We start from the raw sequence: 21,860 nt of genomic DNA on the forward strand, positions 1-21,860 counted from the left end.
GTGCCTGCACGAGTCTGGAGCTGATCTAAGCCAAGCAAGGAGTTCCCCACTGGGCACTTAGGAAGCTGGACCAATGGGTCTGGGAGGTTGCTTGGTCAAGATAAGATGGAGTGGTCTGTGGGTGCTGGGTGGATACGGGCTAAGCGCGGAGGGACTTGGGCTAGGAGTCTGCACTGCTGAGCTGGGTGGAAGGGAGGCAAGGAGTGGGGATGAAGGCAGAGGGGCAAGAACGGCAGAGTATATAGGCCACAGTGGTTCCAGATCAGGAAGTTTTATTGCTGACATGCAGGAAGAGTCCCCATGTAGTACAAAAATATGTCTTTATACAAACTTTTTTGTGACTTTTTTCCATTTTGTTATCTTTACAATAGGACTTCTCTCAGCGTGTGACACTCAGTGAGGGCCGACCCAACCTCCTCTCATTTGCTTTGCCAAAAATGTAATCAGACACATGGGATGACCTTGGCAGGGGCCAGTCTGTCTGACAGGACTTTGTAGACCTGGAGGATATTGCTTTGAAAAGGAGGAAAAAAGACCACAGGTGGCAAGCAGGCCCAGGGGGCCTGGGCAGGCTGCTGGCACAAGGGGCTCAGCCAGGACCCTCAGAGGACAGTCACAGGGGCTGGGAGCCCTAGGCGGACTGCACTTTGACTCCCTTAGGAGGAGACTTATTTCTGAAATAAATATAGAAAAGAGGGTGTCCCTGGCCCCTGCAGCTCGAGGCTCTGGCTCTCAGCTCTGGGAAGCTGTCAGAGGCAGAGTTTGATGCTCACGGGATAAGTGCTGGACTCAGGAAGGGTCCCACAGACCCGCTGAGGCAGAGGCACAAGATGCCCGAGTGCTGGGGTGGGACATGGGGAGGAAGGGGCATGGGCGGCCCTGCTACTGCTGGCAAGAGGTGGCCCCATTTTTTCCAGATGGGGAAACTGAGGCACAAGGAGGTTTGGGACCTTGCCCAAGTCACTCACAGTGAGTCAGCTTTTGGGGAGGGGGCAGCTCACACTCTGGGAAACAAGGTCATGGAGGCCTTGGTCACCTCCTCACTGGGGAGCAAGGACAGGCAGGGAGGGCCTGAGGGCCCAAAGCTGCCTGGAGGGGACCGCTAGGCCTCTCCATGGTTGGGGGCAGGAAGTAGGCCTGGGGCAGGGCCAAGTCCAGTGAGGAAGAGGGGAGGGAAGGGCATTCTGGTGAGAACAGCGTTTCTGGCAAGACAGGCATCCACTTCAAAAATCTCGGCTCAAAAACGGCAGCAGAGCTGTTCTCCAACCAGGCAGAGCTCTCCACTCCCTATTCTCCATATGAGCCCCTAGCCCCATGCAGGACCCTGGCTGGGGTCCAGTGGGAGAGATGCTACATCTCTTCTGAGGCAGGGGCAGCAGAGGAGTGCCACCAGTTCTCTGAACACTGTGGGGTGTGGGGACCCGCGGGTCTCTGTCAGCATTAGTTCAGTACCACAGTAAGGGGTGAGGAAGGAGACCAGGGTTAATGCAAGTGTACAGCACCTCAGAGAAGCTACTGAGATGGAGAAACAGAGCCAAGTGTAGAAAGGCCTCCCAGAAACAAAGAGGGACTGGTGGCTGGAGGTGGAGAGGAGGGGCCAGGAGGGGCTTCTCTTAAGTCTGGGGTCCATGGAGGGGCCATCTGAGGGCTGAGGACTCCCCAGTTCCAGTCAGGCTGGGGGCAGGGAGTAGCCATGGGATGAACCTCCTAGAGATGGGAAAGAAGCTGGTTTCAATACAAAAATAAATATATTTGAATTCCGGTTAAGATGAGGTGAAGGCTTTTCAAAGCTTAGACTGAGGGGCCTGGGGACGCAAAGGGATGGTGGGAGGGTAGTGGGAATGGATGTTCATTTTGGGAGCCAGCAGCGAGCTGCACTTTCAGCTTATTTGGACTGTGGGGAGCAGCTGCCCCGGGCTGGGTGGGTGGGGTGGCTGGGCCAGACCCCTGGGCAGGTGGGTGGGCTCCCTCCTCCTCCCTCTCACTCAGTCCGGAGACAGCATGGTTAAAGAGACAGAGGTAGATTAAAACGTCATGATTAAAAGCAGATTAGTTATCTAGGCTTCTCAGATTAAAAAAACCAAACAATCAAGCAATCATTCCAAAAGGTAGCATCGTGGTACCTCTGCTGACCCCATGTGTGACCTGTGCTGTCCCTGCCTCGTCCCTGCGGCCACCTGGGAGAGAGTTCGGCACTACAGGGTCCAGACCCACCAGCCCGGCTGTTGGCTGGGGGCCAGGAGAGCTGGCGGTGGTGCTGGTGGCCCCGCCTGAGCCTGCTATTTCCGCAGGTAGCGTTGTGCCAGGATGGCTGCATCCAAGGGGTTCATGGGCTGTGCGTCATGGCCCAGCCGTCGCACCGGTGGCACACTGCCAAACTGCCGCTTGGGCACCCAGCTGCGGGCCTCGTGGATGGAGCTCTTCTCCTCAGCCAGTAGCAGCTGCTGGCGCATGTAGTTCTCAAACTCGTACTGGGAGCACTCCTCTGTAACTTTTGCCTGGGGGCCAAGAGGGAAGTGAGAGTCAGAGACAGAAGTGGGGATGAGAAAGAAGAGCAGAGTGTGAGTGTGACAGTCTGGCTCCTCAGGACCCCCCCCATCCCTCCAGGGACTACCCCCTTGTGTTCCTGAAGACCTCCAGCTAACCTGGAGCCCACTATGCTGGCAACTGGGTTTTGTGCCAGGCTCTAGCTGAAGTGCAGACCTGTGATCTGAGCTGGATGACCAACTTCCTAACTACTGACGTTAGGATAACTCACTTAAGCGGGGAGGGAACCTTAGTTCACAGCCTATGAAGCTCCCTATAGATCTTCTCAAGAATGGAAATACCTTAGATGCAGCAATACCACTCCTAGGCGTATACACAAAGAACATGCAAACACTAATTCGAGAGGACATATGCACCCCTGTGTTCATAGCTGCATTATTCGCTATAGCCAAGGAGTGAAAGAAGCCTAAATGCCCATTAACAGATGACTGGATAAAGAAGCTATGGGACATATATTCAGTGGAATACTACTCTGCAATTAAAAAAAAAGATGCAGGGATCTGATCAATTTGTTACTGTTTGCCTGGGCCACCTGTTTCTTTATCTCAGCCCACACTGAGTGGCACAGACAGACAGACAGACAGACAGAAACTGAAGTGTCAGATCCCAGCACTAATCACGGGGTGGGTGGGGCTGCTGGACTCTAAAATCAGACTTAATGTCAAGGCTCAGTTCTGTGACTCCTGAGCTGTGTAACTTTGGAGAAACTGTTTTATCTCTCTGAATCTCAGTTTCCCCTTTTATAAAACAAGGATCTGAACCCTGGTTATGCAGGCCAGGACAGAGGACCGAGTGAGGTATACTGTGGTGGGAGCTCATGGCATGCTAAGGCTGGTTATTTTTAGCTGCTAAACATCCCTGGGAGGTAGCAGAAGCTGGGAGGTAAGGCCTGGAACTCTCTCAAGTACTAGGGTGCTTTGCTGTGGAACCAAGCTGGCCTCTACTGGGCTCTAGCTGCCTGAAGCTTGCTGTGGAGCTCCAGGGAAAGTTAGAGAGAAGCCCCTTGGGTGGGGGTAGATAGCATTATGTTATACAAACAGACTGTCATGCCTCAGGCTCCAAAGTCCTAGGTTCAGTCCCTCGCACCATAAGCCAGAGCTGATCAGTGCTCTGGTTAAGGGTAGGGGGAGGAGGAGAGAGAGAGAGAGAGAGAGAGAAGGCCCTTACACCATTCTTCTTGGGCTGGGTCAAGCCCTGCCCTCCAGGGGGCACCCTAAGATCACCTGCCAGCTGCTGCCTGACACCCTGGTCTCTGCCTTCTCCCTGGGCCCATCACTTTCTCCAGTGCCAGGGAGTGGAGAGGAAGGAGGGGAGAGAAAACTGGGAGAAAATGAGTCATCTATGGAAAAAAAAAAGCCACCAACAAAAAGCAGGAAGGGTGAGAGAGAGAGAGAGAGAGAGAGAGAGAGAGAGAGAAGCCTGTGCATCAGAGAGGCAGAGAAATGTGACTGTTTAAAGGGACAGCACGTGCAGAAGAAGCAGGGCCTGACAGAAAGAGGAAGGCGAGAAGAGAGGCCTCCACCTCAGTTGTCCCACACAAAGCTGGCCCTAGGCTGAGGACAAAGTCTTTCTTCCCCACACAAGGGCTGGGGAGCAATCCAAGGTCCTGCAGCTTGCTGAGAACTGTACCCTCTGTTCCTGCCCTGCCAACCAACCGTCCCTGTAAGGCTGGTCTCCAGGACTTGGGCAACAGCGTGTCTGTCTCATACTTACCTCCTGGGAGCTGTCTGAACTGCTCATTTGGTCATCAATATCAGGAACCACTTGCAAAGGTCCGCTCATAGATGACAGGGACTGCCTGCAGGGGAGGCAGACGAGTCAGCCTGGCTCCAGGACCCCTGCTGCCCGGGCAAGGCTGGCAGGAGTCCAGAAAGGCCAGGGGCCCACAGCTCCAAGACTTAGCTGGAAATCAACAGAGCTGGATAGGGTCCCAGCTCAGCCCCTTCTGGACCGTCTTCTCTGAGCTTCTATTCTCTTACCCAATGAAGGAGGATACATCTACCTCACAGGCTGTTGTAATCCAACAGGATAGATAAATGTCCTGTTGGTCTGCAGAACCAACCCCACATGCTTAACACCTACACTTTGCCAACACCCTCCCAACCTTGCCAGTGGCCAGAACAATTTGGAATCTGACTGCCTGATGGAGAAACCGTTCCAGTCTCAGGTTGCTTTTCTGGGTGGGACAGCCATAACTTGGCCTTACGCCCAGCCCAGCACCTGTATGCTCACCACGAAGCAATGATGGCGCTGAGGGCCTCCAGGACATCAGATGCGGCCAGGCGCTGCTGGGGGTCGAGGACTAGCAGTTTCCGGATGAGACACACAGTGTTCTCTGAAACCCGTCCATCCCTGGGCACCGAGAGAGGGAGAGGAAGGTGCTCAGGGGGGTGGGCTGGTTGCAGACTTAGGACTCTTAAGCCCCACTGTGTGGTTTCTGCCTTCTACCCACAGGGAGACACAACTCACTCAGGGATAGTGTACTCGGCGGCCTTGATCTTACGGAAGAGCTCCTGTGGGATGCTGTCATAGAAGGGGAACTGGCCATAGAGCATGGTGAAGAGCACCACGCCCAGGGCCCACATGTCGCTCGGCTTGCCTCGGTATGGCCGACCTGCGGGGCACATGGAGACACGCCCCCTCAGTCCCATGGCAGGAACAGGAGGGGCCAGCTTATCCGTTGTGTGGGAGAAACCCTAGGCACGGTCACCCACGTGACCATTCAAGCTCCCTCAGCGTGAGTCACACACCTAATCCCTCTGCGCCACACTCATCCCTGCCCAGCAGTGCAGGCTGACTCCCGTTCATGCTTCTGAGATGCTCTACCAGGCTATGGCCCAGACGAGGGATGGACTCAGCCTTGCAGTCCACCCCTGTGGTGCCTCATGCTTCTTTGTGACAGTGCTGTCACCCATCTACTGTTGGCAGAGCTCTTTCCATAGTCAGTCATCACCTGACTGATTCCCCTTAGATGTCAAATGTGAGAAAAGCCTCCCTGTTCCCCGTGGTGGCGCCCTGCCTGCCGTGCCAGTGGTTCTGTGGCAACCAGCTCCTCATGTATGTGCAAGAGACATGGCCAGGAACCTCTGTCTCATCTCTGTCTCCCTGAGACAGCACTCAGATAACTACAGTCCCTCCTCCCAGCTCCAAAGCCTCTTGAGGGCCTTTGGGTGGGGGACACTTGTTCTGAAGGGTTTCACCAGGCCTGCTGAAGGCGAAGCCGGGTGGAGGAGCACGAGTGCAGGGAAGTGTCATCACAGACCCCAACCTGAGCCTTCAGAAGGCACCTCCATGGGCCTGTTACTTCACCTGTAGAGTGGGGATGGCAGGCACATACCGCTGAGCACATCTGGACTGATGTAAGCGGGGCTCCCCCTCTGGTCCTTCAACAGGTCCCCCTCACTCACAAGATGCTTCCCGAGGCAGAAGTTGGTGATGGTTATCCGATGCGTCCTGGGGGTGGGAGGCCAAGAGTGAATAAAGCTTTGGGTCCTGGACTCCTGGGCACCTCCACTGCCCCCACACCTCACCTAGGGAGCACAGGAGTTACACCCACAGTCCCTTCTGTGTCCCTGGCTCTATGAGGTGTGCCACAGGGTACACCTTTACTGGTTAGTCAGCCACTCTGCGTGCCCCCTTCTGGGATCTGAGCCACTGGTCAACAGTGTCTCAGGGGTGGCCCCCTGAACTGGCCACACTGCGTGAACCTTAGGGATACAATGTAGGGTTTGAAGCAAGTGGCAGAGACTTCCCCAGACACATACCCTCTAGAATGGGAGTGGCCTGAGGTTTAGTTCATTTCTCTCCTTTATGCATGATTGTAAGAATGACCAGCCAGCAGAGCTCTAGCTCCACCTTTGGCATGACACTCTGTCCTCTTCAATGATGTCTTTGGTCATCACCCTTATCATCACCTATCAGTATCACCGAGTGACCTAGATGCTAATGTTCACTGAGCACACAGGTACTGACCCGCCCATTATCCCATGTGACTATTTTCATTCACCCTCATGGCAGTCAAGACTTTGTTACCAGCCCGTTCACAGCTGACGTATCACAGGCACAGAGGTGTGAAGGGACATGCCCAGGGTGACACAGCTAGTACGTGGTAGAGAGGACCGAAACACAGGGCTGCTTCCCTAGAGCCTGCACTCCAGACTAATACCTGCTGGGGGACCTACAGTGGCCCTGGACAGTGCTCAACCCTTGACTTTCCCTTTCACTCCACCAGAGAGAGCTGCCTCACTCCTTATTTTGAACTTCAGACTCTGCCTGGACCTCAAAACCAGAGGTTCCATTTGAGAGTCATGGTAAGAGCAGCTTTGGGCTCTTATCCCTCCCTTCCTTCCTTCCTCTCTTTCTTTCTATTTGACAGGACAGAAAGAAACGGAAAGGGGAGGGGGAGTAGAGATAAAAAGAGACACCTGCAGCTCTGCTTCACCATTTGTGAAGTTCCCCCTTACAGGTGGGGAGTAGGGACCTTGAACCAAGGTCCTTGCACATGGTAATGTGTGTGCTCAACCCAGGCCACTGCTGCCTCCCCTCCCCCGCCATCACGCCCAGTCCAACCCCCTGCTCTTAGCCTTTCTAGGAAGCCCATAAAGGGGACAAAGGAAGTGGCCCAGAACACCTGCACCACACCCAGGAATGAGGGGCAGCCTCTGTTCAAGAGGGCCGGTAAACTTCTGCACCTACCACCTATAGGCAAGCAGGGGCCACCTGGGCAGAGAAGTTAGGGGAATGGCAAAAAGACCCCCCTCCCATGCTAGGGACCCCAGCTTGCTTCTTAATAGAGCCCCAAGGTGGAAAGGAGGGTGGTAGCTGGGAAATAGCTTCACTGGTAAAGCACTGGACTTTTTAAATTTTATTTTATTTATTAGAGACAGAGAAATTGAGAAGGGAAGGGAAGACAGACAGGGAGAGACACACACACCTGCAGCCCTGCTTCACCACTCGTGAGGCTTTCCCCCTGCAAACAGGGACCAGGGGCTTGAACCCGGGTCCTTGTGCACTGCAATGTGTGTACTTAACCAGGTGCACCACCACCTGGTCCCTCAGCACTGGACTTTCTTGTCTGAGGTTCCTAGTCATATGTACCTGGGTGGTATATTCTGGCTTATCTCTTTATATCTATCTCTTTTTTAAAAATTTTTTAAAAAAATTTATTTATTCCCTTTTGTTGCCCTTGTTGTTTTTTTATTGTTGCAGTTATTATTGTTGTTGTCGTTGTTGGGTAGGACAGAGAGAAATGGAGAGAGGAGGGGAAGACAGAGAGGAGGAGAGAAAGATAGACACCTGCAGACCTGCTTCACCGCCTGTGAAGCGACTCCCCTGCAGGTGGGGAGCCGGGGTTCGAACCGGGATCCTTATGCCGGTCCTTGTGCTTTGCGCCACCTGTGCTTAACCCGCTGCGCTACAGCCCGACTCCCTATATCTATCTCTTGTAGGGTTCTCTGTCACATATAATAAATGAAAGAAATCACTAAGGGTCAGGCAGTGATGTATCTGGTACAGTGACATGTTACCATGAGCAAGGATCCAGGATCAAGCCACCTGTGTCAGGGGAGAGGCTTCACAAGTGGTGGAGTGGTGCTGCACATGTCTATCTCTGGCTGCCCCACCTCACCCCCACATTTCTCTGTCTCTATAAAAAAGGAGAGAAGAAAGAAAAATGGCCTCCAGAAGTGATGGATTTGTTGTGTCAGCACTGAGCCCCAGGATAACCTTGGTGACAAAAGTATAAAATAAGCCTTTAAACAAAGAAAGAAGGGGTGGTCTGGGAAGTGGTGCATTGGATAAAGCACTGGGCTCTCAAGCATGAAGTCCTGAGATCGATTCCCAGCAGCACATGTACCAGGGTGACATCTGGTTCTCTTGCTGTTTCCTCCTATCTTTCTTATAAATAATTACTTAATTAATTAAATCTTAAAAAAGAAAGAAAGGAGGGTAGTAGACTCAGAGGCCCGCATATGTAAACTGAGGGTGGAATTCCCCAGGAGCAGCATCTAAGAGGCTCTGCAGAGAGCCCTTTAGCCAGCTGAGGAAATTCTGCTGGCAGATTTCTTGGTGCAAAACAAAGGCCAGCTTGTCCTCTGCATTCCAAACAGAAACTTTGACTTTAGCTCCCCACAGGCCCACCCTATTGGATGCCACAGAAATCTGGTGGCAGGAGTCGGGCGGTAGCGCGGCGGGTTAAGCGCAGGTGGTGCAAAGTGCAGGGACCGGCATAAGGATCCCGGTTTGAGCCCCCAGCTCCCCACCTGCAGGGCAATCGCTTTATAGGCGGTGAAGCAGGTCAGCAGGTGTCTTTCTCTCCATCTCTCTCCCCCTTCGCTCTCAATTTCTCTCTGTCCTATCTAACGACGACAACATCAATAACAACAATAACTACAACAAGGGCAACAAAAGGGAAAATAAATAAATATTTTAAAAAATAATAATAAAAGAAATCTGGTGGCCCCCCAGGGTGGCTAAACCCAAGGGTCTGGGCCAAGAATCACTTGTATGTGAAGAAATGATCTATTTCCACTTAGAGCCTCTCATGACTGTTTGGCCCTTTCTCGTCTGGTCAGAGATGGCCACTGCAGCTAGAAGGCATCTTGCTGGGTTATTGAAGGAGGCATGACAGGAGGAAGGGCTGTCAGGCTCTGGTGGGGTAAGGGTCCCTAGGGGGTGAGGGTCCTGGGGTCTGGTTCTGACCAGCCACTCCCTGCCTATGTGGACTTGGATATGTTACTTTATCTCTTGCTAAGCCTCAATATCCTCATCTGGACTGAAGGGAAGATATTAGCACCTAACTCTCAGGACTGTGTTAGGATTTAAGATAAGATAATCCAAGGAGGGGACAGAAAACAGCTCAGAGCTCCTGTACACGCTGCCTTGAGTGTGGCTTTGGGTTCAGTTCCTGTTACTACACAGGAGCACCAGGGACAGCACAGTGCGGGGTGAGGGGACGACTCCATGGGTTGAGAAGCAGTGTTTTGATGTCTCCCATACTTCTCTCTTTCTCCTGTGGGTATATAATTAAAATAAAAAGGGGGGGGAGGACTGCAGAGATACCCCACCAGATAGGGCGCACACTTGCAATGCGTTCAGCTCTAGTTCAAGTCCCTCCCCACAAGGGAGGTGCTGGCAGGACCATGCTGGAAGGCAGGTGGGGGCTCTAGCAGAGGCAGAGGAGACTGCAGTAGGGCTGAGAGGGACTGTACTTCCCTACTGCTAAGGATGCTGGAGTCTTTCCCATAGAAAACCACATGGCCAAGTCCTGAGACTTGATGTTTGACCAGTACCCGGCCCTGCCACCCAAGTTGGCAGCCAGATCCCTGTGAATCCTATATGCCAAAGCTCGCCCTGGCAGGAGCGGGTGAGGGCAGTAAAGCCTGGAGGGAGGGAGAGTTGTGCGTCAGCAGGCACAGCTCTGAGTGAGTCACTCTTTAGCTATGGCTGAGTTGCTGCAGTGTTTTTCTCCTTTTCTAGGAACTTGGTCTGCAACTTGCTACCCAAAAAGAAAGGAGGAAGGACAAAGAATCCACAGCAAGCCTCACATAACCCCACAGGGGATTTCAGATTTCAATGCTTGCCTTTTATCCAAAGCAGGGTGAACTTGTCCTTATAGCTGCCTCACACTTCTCCACCCTCTGACCCCACCCCTTTCTGCTGCAGGGAGGGAGACCAAGCCTCCAGAGGGTCTGCTGCCTCTCCAGCAAAGAGGAAAGTGAGGTCTGGAGAGGTGGGGTGTAGAGCAGGCTCTGGGCCACCAGTGTGATCCTTGTGCCACAACACTCTGCCTCCAAGGGAGCCCCCTCAGTACCCAAATAATGGATAGACAGACCACTGCCCCACGACACAAATGGGGATTACCAGATTAAAGGAAGTGCAACCAAGACATGGGTCTGAATGAGGTACCAGTACTCTGCATTGTGCAGAAAACACAAGCACAGAGGCACAGATACATAACCACCGTGCACATAGATGAGCACCCACGTACACAGATGCACACACATGGCAAATCTACAAACATGTCCATGTCCACAGAGAGACTAGCACTCAGGTGTACAACACAGAGACATGTCAAGACACATGTGCGAATTTCATACAAGCCCGTTTTCTTCTTTTTTAAAAAAATATTTTATTTATTAATGAGAATGATAGGAGGTGGGAAAAAGTCAGACATCACATTGGTACATGTGCTGCCGGGGGTTGAACTCGTGACCTCATGCTTGAGAGTTCAGTGCTTTATCCATTGAGCCACCTCCCGGATCACAGCAAGCCTGTTTTCAACACATACATGCATGGAGGAGCTGTGCAGTGATGCTGATCTTACTCAAGAGATCTTGGTGCAAGCTTTTAATTATATTTCCAGAACCTAAGAGGTCTGGAAAAGTTGTAACCGGAAGCAAACCCTCCAGTGAGACAAAGGAGCTAGGAGTGCTAGTGTGGTGGCAGTACCAGAGCCTCTCCTCTTGTTTCCATAACAACCTTGAGGGTGCTCATTCAGAGCTGATGAATGGCAAAGAGTGGACTGGGCTCTGCAGCCACGTGACCCTATGTGCTCTATGAACAGTGAGGCTGCAGGGCTGAGTAGGACAGGGGCTGGCCCCACAGCTCAGCCGGCCTGGGTCCAAGTCCTCTGACTCTTAAGAGATACTCCCTAACACCTGCCCTCCCTGCACAATTCAGGGCTGAAGCTGGCCCTAGGCCACTTGGCACACAGTGGGGTCCTCCAGTTCCTGGCAGGTCTAGTGTGGGATGGGTCAGCCAGCCATGTGGTTTCATGCCTCAAATCAACCCCTACAGACAGGGAGAGCCACTTCCACTTTCATAGAAGAAGAAACAGGAGCTCAGAGACTTGCTTGGTGTCACCCAGAAGCTTCTCAATTCAGGAATGAATGGATGTATAGACCCAGGGATGAACTGAGGCAGTGCTGGGCACTTCACAGGGACAGTGGGATCATGGTCCCTCCTGGCCATGTGGGCAGCCACATCATGAAATCAGCCAACCCCCCCAACACATAATTTCTTCTGTGAGATCGGTGCTGCCTGCATTTATCTGCAAGCATGCCCACACTTGTAGATGAAAGGGGTAGAGGTGAGAGGAAGAGATAGTGGGTGAGGAGGTGCCTACTTCCTGGCCTTGCATTTTGAGGATCACAGTGGCCTCAGCCAGTTGATCATGGGCCGCTGTATGGCTGGGGTTACAGTAACCCCAGGTTACTAAGAAGGGACTCAGGCCCTACCTGACTGGCAACAGAATGAAATAGGAGCTTTATACGGCCTCCTCTTGTTACTGGCTCAGTGAGGACGCAGGTCAGAATTGAGCTGCTCAGACTGCCTCTAAGATTGTAAGATCGCACCTTCCCCAAACCTGGGAGTGTTGGATCTGACCACTCCACCTGTGTCCTTTTCTGGGAAGCTGTCTGCATAATATGTCCCTTTGGGCTTAGCCCATGTTCAGTGGCTGGTCACAGTGGGGGCACAGGGCCACGAACTCCACCCAGCTCTCCAGTTATGTCTGTGCCACAGTTCAGCTTCTCCCTCAGCCCAGTCCCTCCTGTCTGCCCAGGAGTAACCCCGTAACCTCTTTCAAGCTCATATCAGTCTGCTTCCTTGGCACTTGGCCTGTAACAAGGCTTCATTTTGCTCATTTGACATTCTCTCACCCATTGGTCCATTTCCCTCTCTCTCTCTCCCCCCTTCCTTCCTTGCCAGGGTTTACTTATTTGCTGAGACTTTATACTTGCACAACTCCACCATTATTGATCCTTCCTTTTTAAAAAAAAATTTTTAAATATTTATTTTCCCTTTTGTTGCCCTTGTTGTTTTTTATTGTTGTTGTTATTAATGTCGCTATTGTTAGATAGGACAGAGAGAAATGGAGAGAGGGGGGGAAAGCAGAGAGGGGGAGAGAAAGATAGACACCTGCAGACCTACTTCACTGCCTGTGAAGCGACTCCCCTGCAGGTGGGGAGCTGGGGGCTTGAACCGGGATCCTATGCCGGTCCTTGCACTTTGCGCCATGAGCACTTAACCCTCTGCGCTCTCACCCCTTCCTTTTCTAAAGACAGACAGACAACAGGAGAGACACCACACCATGGCTCTACCACTAGTGAAGCTTCCCCTTTGCATGGTACTCCAATGTGGTAGCTGAAGGCTTGAATTCAAGCCATTGGGCATAGCAAAGGGTGTGCTCTGTTGGGTGAGTCAGCCAACCAGCCACCCCTCACTGCCCCCACCACACCAATTTGCTCACTTTTGGACTGACTGTCCACTAGGTATAATGAATGAGTGGATTAGAGAAGCTCTCTGAAATTCTTTCCAGTTTCCTGCCATTATTAGCACTCACCATATTCCCACAAGGCCAAAGATGGAGGCTGGCATCCCACCCTAGGCACAAGGGTTCCTGGGAGAAGTAGCCTTTTTTTTTTTTTTTTTTTGCCTCCAGGGTTATTGCTGTGGCTTGGTGCCTTTACTATGAATCCATTGCTCCTGGAGGCTATTTTTCCCCTTTTGTTGTCCTTGTTGTTTTATCATTGGTGTGGTTATTATTATTGTTGTTATTGCTGTCGTTGTTGGATAGGACAGAGAAAATCGAGAGAGGAGGGGAAGTCAGAGAGGGTGAGAGAAAGACAGACACCTGCAGACCTGCTTCACCACTTGTGAAGTGAGCCCCTCCCCCACAGGTGGGGAGCCAGGGGCTCAAACCTGGATCCTTACGCCGGTCCTTGTGCTCCGTGCCACCTGCACTTAACCCGCTGCACTACTGTCTAACCATGGAATCTCCATGAGGATATCACAAAAGGAGAAAAGAGAACCTTACCTCTTGTTGAGCACCATGTTCCCAAGTTTCAGGTCTCTGTGCACGATGTTTTTCTGGAAAACAACAGTCATGTGGTTTCTATCTTGAAAGTAAGAGCTGGGGTGGGACTAGCCTATGGGCACACCAGGAGCTTGGGAAGGAAGTGTTGTGGTATGTTTTTTTTACTTCCTCCCTGCCTCCATAGCACTGCCCAACTTTTATTTTTAAATATTTTATTCCCTTTTGTTGCCCTTGTTGTTTAGTTGTTGTAGTAATTATTGATATCATCGTTGTTGGATAGGAGAGAAATGGAGAGGGGAGGGGAAGACAGAGAGGGGGAGAGAAAGACACCTGCAGACCTGCTTCACCGCTTGTGAAGTGACTCCCCTGCACGTGGGGAGCCAGGGACTCAAACCGGAATTCTTATACTGGTCCTTGTACTTTGTACCACCTGCGCCTAACCCGCTGCACTACCACCCGACTCCCAAGATTTTATTTATTAATGAGACAAATAGTAGGGAGAGGAAGAGGGAAACCAGACATCCCTCTGGTACATGTACTATTTACTGGGGAGTGAACTTGGTACCTCATGCTTGAGAGTCCAGTGCTCTACCCTCTGTGGTATATTTCTTAAGTCTACTGCTTTGATTTGTGAGCCACAGACAGACCAGGGCCTTTATAAGACCTGATTAAAGGAATGATACATGGGGATAATGCAAGAGTCCATGAAATCTCTGATCCACCTAGGGAGAAAGAGCTAGGTCCTAGCTCTTTCTCTCCTGCAGGCAGCATCTGATGGGAAGAATCACACTCTCCTCCACTCATCAAAGATCAGTAAGTACCTGCTGGGGTCTGGGGTCAGTGGTGAATTTTCATGCTTCTAGTGACCCAGTGCAATTGGCACAGCCACAGAAGCTCACAGCACTGTGCCACAGTTGGTACAAATGTCTAGGATGCTTCCAACTGCAAAGTACCCCTGGGTGAGGGGAGGTCAGGGCTGCTCCCACTGAGCAGCAGCAAAAAGAGTGGCTTTCCATGGCACCAGGAGGCCTCTACAGAGGAGCAGGGCTCACCTGGTGTAGGGCTTCTACTACCCGCACCACGTCGTAGAAGATGACCACAGTCTCCCGCTCGCTGAGCCTCTTCTCCTTGATGACATAGTGCTGCAGGTTGATGAGGTCGGCAGTCTTGTCACTGAAGTCATGTGCACATAGGCAGTCAAGGACGAGACAGATTCGCTTCTTCATCTTCTTAACCATTCGGCTGGATTCTGTATCCTCAACAATTTCACAGGTGCGGTCCTAGGAGGCAAAAGGTCAGAGCAGGGCCAGAGGGGTTAGAATTCTTCTCTGAGGGGAGTCGGGTGGTAGCGCAGCGAGTTAAGCGCATGTGGTGCAAAGTGCAAGGACTGGTGAAGAATCCTGGTTCGAGCCCCCGGCTCCCCACCTGCAGGGGAGTCACTTCACAGGCAGTGGGTGAAGCAGGTCTGCAGGTGTCTATCTTTCTCTCGCCCTCTCTGTCTTCCCCTCCTCTCTCCATTTCTCTCTGTCCTATCCAACAACGATGACATCAATAACAACAACAATAACTACAATAACAATGAAAAACAAGGGCAACAAAAGGGAAAATAAATAAATTTTAAAAAAATTAAAAAAAAAGAAAAAGAATTCTTCTCTGGGCCAGAAGGCACTGCCTGGCTTCTTATGCACCAAGTGGTAGGCCCAGCCAGGGGTTGCAGGTCAGGTTCAGGCTTTACGCTTTGATCTGAATGTAGTGGATTCTGATCAACACTGCACATTTACTTATTATTGAGCTGTAGAGAACCAGAGCATCACTATGGTATATGCACTGTAGTAATCAAACTTGGCACCCCATGTTTGAGTCCAGTGCTTTATACACTGTGCCACCTCCCATACCACAACTCTGCAAATTTAAATGGAAAGGGACTTGTTCCCTATCCCCCTCCATGACACCCCCCCCCCGGGAGTCCAATAATGACCAAAGTAAACTCTCTGATGTCCAAGATGATGGACGCTAAGTGCTCTTTGTGTTGAGATACCTACTTTCACCTGGAAACAGGATCCTCAGCAGCCAAGTAATGGTGGTTGAGGGGGAGGGTGTGCAACCAGTAAAGCACACAAGTTTCTTTTTTTTTTTTTTGCCTCCAGGGTCATTGCTGGGGCTCAGTGCCTACACCATGAATCCACTGCTCCTGGAAGCCATTTCCCCCCCTTTTGTTACCCTTGCTGTTGTAGTCTTATTGTGGTTATTATTGTCTTTGTTGATGTCGTTCCTTGTTGGATAGGACAGAGAGAAATCGAGAAAGGAGGGGAAGACAGAGGGAGAGAGGAAGAACAGACACCTGGAGACCTGCTTCACTGCCTGTGAAGCGACTCCCCTGCAGGTGGGGAGCCAGGGGCTCGAACCAGGATCCTTATGCCAGTCCCTGCGCTTTGTGCCACATGCGCTTAACCTGCATTACCGCCCGACTCCCAGCACACAAGTTTCTATGTGCAAAGATCTGGGTTTGAGTCCCAGGTCCCCATCCAGAGGAGGAAACGTCACACATGGTAGGTGGTGTAAGCTGAAGGTCTCTCTCTCTCTCTCTCTCTCCTTTGCCCTATTTCTGTCTCTATGATATTAAAAGTTAAAAAAACAAAAAAGACTATGGCTTTGTTCTCCAAAATGGGGTTCAGGTCCCAGCATGGCCATGTCCTAGTCAAAGGACCTGGAGCTATTTATCTCACCTTCCCAAGTCTAGCTCCTCTTCTGTAAAAGGAAGCTAGTGATTCCTACCACACAGGCTGTTGAGAGAAGTAAGCTAGCCAGATGCTTACTAAGTACTGTAAGGAGGTGATGATCCAACACTGAGGCGGTAAGTTCTAGTCTCATTTTTCTTTTTTTTTATTTTAATTTTTTAAAAATTTTTATTTGTTGGATAGAGACAGCTAAAATTGAGAGGGATGGGAGTGGTATAGAGGCAGAGAAACAGAGAGACACCTGCAGCCCTGCTTCACCACTTGCAAAGCTTTCCCCCTGCAGGGGGGTGGGGTGGGGACTCAATCCTTACGCATTGTAACGTGTGCACTCAACTAGATGCGCCATCACTCGGCCTCTCATTTTTCTTTCTTAAAAGTATTTTAAGTAGTGGTCCAGGATGTGGAACAATGGATAAAGCATTGGATTGTCAACCATGAGGTCCTGAGTTCAATCCCTGGCAGCACATGTACCAGACTGATGTCTGGTTCTTTCTCTCCTATCTTACTCATGAATAAATAAATTCTTTAAAAAAAGTATTTTAAGTAAGGCAAAAACCAGGAACAATATGGGATTATTATTATTATTATCTTGCCTCCAGGGTTATTGGTGGCTTGATGCCTGCACAACAAATCCACTGCTCCTGGAGACCATTTTTCCCCTTTTGTTGCCCTTGTTGTTTATCTTTGTTATTGTGTTACTGTTGCCGTTGTTGTTGGATAAGACAGAGAGAAATGGAGAGAGGAGGGGAAGACAGAGAGGGAGAAAGATAGACACCTGCAGACTTGCTTCACCGCTTGTGCTTGTGAAGTGACCCCCCCTGCAGGTGGGGAGCCGGGGGCTTGTATCGGGATCCTCACGCCAGTCCATGTACTTTGCCCTGTGTGCTTAACCCGCTGCGCTACCACCCAGCCCCCGGGTTTTTATCATCTGAGCAACTTTTGAGGAACTCTCAGGGACTGAATATTCACATACTAGTTCCTTTAGAACAAGATCACACCCTAGTCTCATTTTTCTTTGCAGAGGACTAGCACAGTGTCTTGAAACACAGGTGACTCTGGAAATACTGATAATCATTCGGGTTCTTTTTTTCCAAATTGACATAAGCCAAAGCCAAGCTTGGGAACCTACTACTAGAGATAAAATGCTGAGGAATCACACTTACTCTCAATTTGATCTTATGTTTAAAGAAAACTCTAATTCTCAGAGTTGCCTAATGATACTCTAAGCTGCCTCTAATTGCAAATTTAAGAACAAAGAACTTGGTGTGGGGTCTGTCTGTGGGAGTGGAGGCATTTTCCATTTATTGTATTTCAGGGAATTGGGCTGACAGGGAGTTTTTACTGTGTGAAACAGCAATGATGGTGAGAACTGGGGCAGGTTTGTGCTGTATAGATTCTCACTCCTCTTCCCCACTGTCTCATAGGCTGGGAGTCATTTTCACTATTGCCATTGGACAGATAAGGAATTGAAGCTTGAACTATGTATAAATGTGGACAGGTAGTTGTAGAGAAGATGGTTGGCCCATGTCTACAACTTTAGTGGAACTGTGGTGGATTACAGTGGGGAGACTGAAGATTCAGAACTCTGGTGGTGGGAATGGTGTGGATTCAAAACCCTGGCAACATGTAATTCTGTAATATATATGAATTGAAGCTTGAAACCTGGGAGGTGGTGAGGTAGACAAGGAATTGAACTCTCAATCATGGGGTGCTGAATTCTATAATTCTATCCCTGATATTGCATGTGTCAGAGTGATGGTATGTGTTCTTTCTCTTCACCCTCCCTGTCTCCCCCCACCACCCAAAAAAAAAAAAAAAAAAAAAAAAGGAAGTCCCCACCTGCAGGGAGAAAGTTTTGCAAGTGGTGAAACAGTGCTATGGGTGTCTCTCTGTCTCTCCCCTGCCCCTCTCAATTTGTTTCTACCCAGTAATAATAATAAAAAAGACATTAAAAAATAAATAAAGTCTAGAAAATCATTTATTTTTACTGCCACAAGGGTTACTGCTGGGGCTTGGTGCCAGCACTATGCATCCACCACTCCTGATGGCCATTTTATTCTTTTTCTTTTTTCCTTCTATTTTTTATTTGATAGGACAGAGAGAAATTGAGAGAGGGGGAGATAGAGAGGGAGAGAGAGGGGCCAGGTGGTGGCACACTTGGTTAAACACATATATTACAGTGCACAAGTCCCTAATCCCCACCTGCATGAGGAAAGCTTCATGAGTGGTAAAGCAGGGTTGCAGGTAATTTTCTGTCTCTCTCCACCTCTTCCTTCTAAATTTCTCTCTGTCCTATCAAATGAAGTGACAAAGAGAGAGAGAGAGAGAGAGAGAGAAAGATCTGTAGACTTGCTTCACCACTTGTGAAGCTTCTCATTTACAGGTGGGGAGTGGGGCCCTCACACCTGGTAATGTGCATGCTCAACTGAGGGCGCCCTTGTCCAGCTCCAAGTTTAGGAAATTGTAAGGGCTGGGGGGGCCACTCCATTTGAATACAGGACTGTCAACTCTAAAACCTGGGGGCCTTCCTGATATATATATGCCTCTTTAAACACTATGTCCATCCTAGCAAAAGACCTGGCCAGAACATGTGGCTGAAGGCTCTGTGGAGGCTCTGTTGGGGTCTGAGTAGGAAGCTTCACCAGCACTCTGAACCTGCTCTTCATTTTTAGGGGCAGAGTTCAGCTCTGCCCAGAGGGTACAGGCTATTGATTAACATCTTTAGTAAGCTCAGGGGACAAGGGACACTGCTGAATGACCTGAAACAACTGGGCTGGCAAAAGGACTGTTGGTAGGAAAAACCAACTCAGAGATCTGTAGGTGGCCTCAAGCATCCATTCTTCATTCTTGTCCTCTTGTCCAGCCCAGCAGGATAAGACAAATAGAAAAAGCCCATGTGTCTTTAAATGACTTCCTGCTTTCCTCTTTTCTTGGAAAAGTATAAACTGCGGTTGTTCCCACGAGGCTCTGGTCATGACAGCAGGAGCCTGATCCCAGTCTGACCTCCATCTCATCCCACCCAGGAAGTTCTGATGCACCCTGCATGCAGGGACACGAGGGAAGGAGGGGCCCATGGGTGAAGTGGGTCAATCCCCAGGGTGAGGGAGAGGCCGCCCCCATATGGCACTCACCTGGAAGAGCCCATGGTGGTGAACCACGCCATCCTGCGTGTGGAGGAGGGAAAGCAGAGAGTACTCGGTGTGTAACAGCATCTTGCCTTGCCTCTCCTCTTGGCTTTCTATTCCTTGGTCCCCCCGCTCCTCAAGGGTTAGGATCTTAGGAAGGTATGCATGTATACACACACACACACAAAACCAAAAACCAAAAGAAAAAAAAACACAAAAAAAACAACACTTACTTTACAAAGTGAATGACTAGAAGAGGAAAAGCTGGGGGGCGGGGGAGGCTCACACTCTCCACACAACACGTGCACACATACCCACGCATGCACATGTAAAGTGGGCCAGTTTTTCTTAATGTGGCAGCAGTGTAATTTTATGCACAGATAAAACTCTTGATATCAGGAGTTGTTCAGGGTGTAGCTGTGAACTTGACTGCTTCCAGCGAAGACATGGCGTTACTCTTGTTCACAAGTGGCGTAGGTGCGAAGGTAGAGAAAGGGAGGAGCCAGACTGCCGGGACAGCCTCTGGTCCTGAGCCTCCCCACCCCCACCCCCGCCTTACTCACCTTCAGCTGATAGAAGTCATCTGTGCCATCTTTCCTTGCCAAACACTGCACAATGCTTGGCACTGGTGAGTTGCCCAGACGGGGACCTAGGGCACAGAGAGGCACAGGCTTACCTTCCAGAAGCTCTATTTTGTGGCACCACAGTCTTTAGAACAGATCTTCTCTTCAGGAGGGCCCTGCAGCTCATATCCACAGAACTCACCTGCCCCAAAGCCCTTCCCATTTTCAGTCCATGAAATGTAGTTGAGCATCTGCCTGAGGCATACCTGGTTTTCACAGTCACACTTCTCAAGAAGCGGGACTTTCAACAGTGAGTACAAGCCGGAACCTCTGAGGTGCATGTTAAAAAAAAAAGTTTCCAGCTGCTATACCCTATATTTATCAATCAGCAATGCTGGGGCAAGGATCTGGGACACCAGGTTTCCCTGATGAGTCTGTTATCAGGCACAGCTGCCTAGACTCTTTCTGTCTCAGTACCAGCTTTAGGGAACTTTGTTTTTCTGGAGATGGATCCTGCTCATTGACCTGTGACAGTGCCCTGCCCTGCCTGGGCTGTTGGAGCAGAAATCAGAAAATGACAGTGCTGTTGCACTGCTAAAAACCTTTAGAGGCATTTTATACATGCCCTGCTCTTCATATAGAAGTGAATCACCATTTTGGGCTGCCAAGATCTTGCATGATTTGGTTCCTGTTCACAACCTGACTGTGCCCTCTTGCCCACAAATACTCCAGCTACATTGAGCTCCTAATTGCCAAGGTTTGCTAAGTCCTTTCTTGCCTCTGAGTCTTTCTTCCTGCTGCTCCTCCTGGAGTCCTTTCCCACTGCTTCTCACATGCTTCGCTCCCTCTCATCCTCAGCTATGCTGCCACTTCCGCCTGCAGACCTTCCTGGTCTACACTGTCTCCAGACCCTTCCTATGTTCCTATACACCATCTTGTTTACTTGCTGCAAGGCACTTCCTGCCTCCATGATACTCTTGTGTTGTTTCATTTTTTTAAATTCTTTATTTTAGAGAGATAGGGAAAAAAAGGGGAGGGGGAAGAAAGAGAACAGAGAAAGAGAAAGCACCTCACAACACTACTTCCTCATCCACGGAGCTCACTAAGTGTCACTTATGGTACTCCTGTGTGGTGAAGAGAACTGAACCCAGAATTTGACCAGCAAGGTGCATGCTCTACCAGGTGAGCTAATTTCCAGTTTTTCTCTGCTTCTATTCCCACTGGTATGGAAGCTCTTTTTTTTTTTTTTTTTTTAAAGAATTTATTTATTCACAAGAAAGATAGGAGAGAGAGAAAGAACCAGACATCACTCTGGTACATGTGCTGCTGGGAATTGAACTTGGGACCACATGCTTGAGAGTCCAACGTTTTATCCACTGTGCCACCTCCGGGACCACTAGAATGGCAGGTTCTATTTCTAGCTGAACCACTATTGCACCCCCTGACTACAGCACAGGCCTGACACATCAACTATTTGCTGAATGACCAGAGCTAGAAGAATCCTGTGCCCGTAAGTCCTTCCAAGGCAAAGCTCACACCCCATCTCTTGCTAAAGGAGAGTCGAGATACTTACCCATCTGCAAGCCTCAGCCCAAGTCACCTAGTCCTGCCAGGCCTTTGTCATCATACAGAAAGGTTCTGTTCCTCCTTTGGGCCACTAGCAACACCCAAAACCAGGAATTCTGTGCCAACTTTACAAGAAGTTTGGGGCTATACTGAGCAGTCTGTGAAATGAAGCATGCCCTCCAACCATGACGTCAGTGAGGTGCCTGTGATGACAGACCTTGGGTTCTAACGTAACCTGTGTGCTTGCTATGGGTGACACCTTGGGGACATGCATAAGATTTGGTGCCTGTTCACAACCTGACTGTGCCCTCTTGCCCTCAAATACTCCACTGAGCTCCTAATTCCCAAGAGAGTGGCTATAGGCATGGGATGGACTCTCAAGCATGAGGTCCCAAGTTCGATCTCTGGCATCACATGTGCCAGACTGATGCTTTTGGTTCTTTTTCTTGCTCTTCTGGTTGCAGGTTGGTAAGGCTCCAAACTCTGACAACTCTTGATATAAAGT

At 50.2% G+C, this 21,860-nt stretch overlaps 1 protein-coding gene across 4 annotated transcripts in view; it reads right to left on the reverse strand.

Moving 5' to 3' along the window:
* Positions 1-251: 251 nt before the first annotated feature.
* The window catches only part of STK40 (serine/threonine kinase 40), a 48,566-nt gene continuing 26,957 nt past the window's right edge, over positions 252-21,860 (reverse strand). For 2 of the 4 annotated variants that reach the window (XM_007538759.3, XM_060205889.1), the window contains 9 exons: positions 19,790-19,875; positions 19,233-19,376; positions 14,416-14,643; positions 13,364-13,416; positions 5,885-6,000; positions 5,017-5,161; positions 4,780-4,899; positions 4,261-4,345; positions 252-2,498 (listed from right to left, as the gene is read on the reverse strand). In XM_007538759.3, coding sequence (XP_007538821.1) covers positions 2,280-2,498; positions 4,261-4,345; positions 4,780-4,899; positions 5,017-5,161; positions 5,885-6,000; positions 13,364-13,416; positions 14,416-14,643; positions 19,233-19,376; positions 19,790-19,875 — 1,196 coding nt within the window. In that variant the 3' untranslated portion in view covers positions 252-2,279. The remainder of the gene's footprint in view (positions 2,499-4,260; positions 4,346-4,779; positions 4,900-5,016; positions 5,162-5,884; positions 6,001-13,363; positions 13,417-14,415; positions 14,644-19,232; positions 19,377-19,789; positions 19,876-21,860) is intronic. The other 2 variants (XM_060205890.1, XM_060205891.1) reach the window with 2 other exon arrangements.

This window comes from Erinaceus europaeus, chromosome 13 (genome assembly GCF_950295315.1).
Source record: "Erinaceus europaeus chromosome 13, mEriEur2.1, whole genome shotgun sequence".
NCBI classification, from domain to species: domain Eukaryota; kingdom Metazoa; phylum Chordata; class Mammalia; order Eulipotyphla; family Erinaceidae; genus Erinaceus; species Erinaceus europaeus.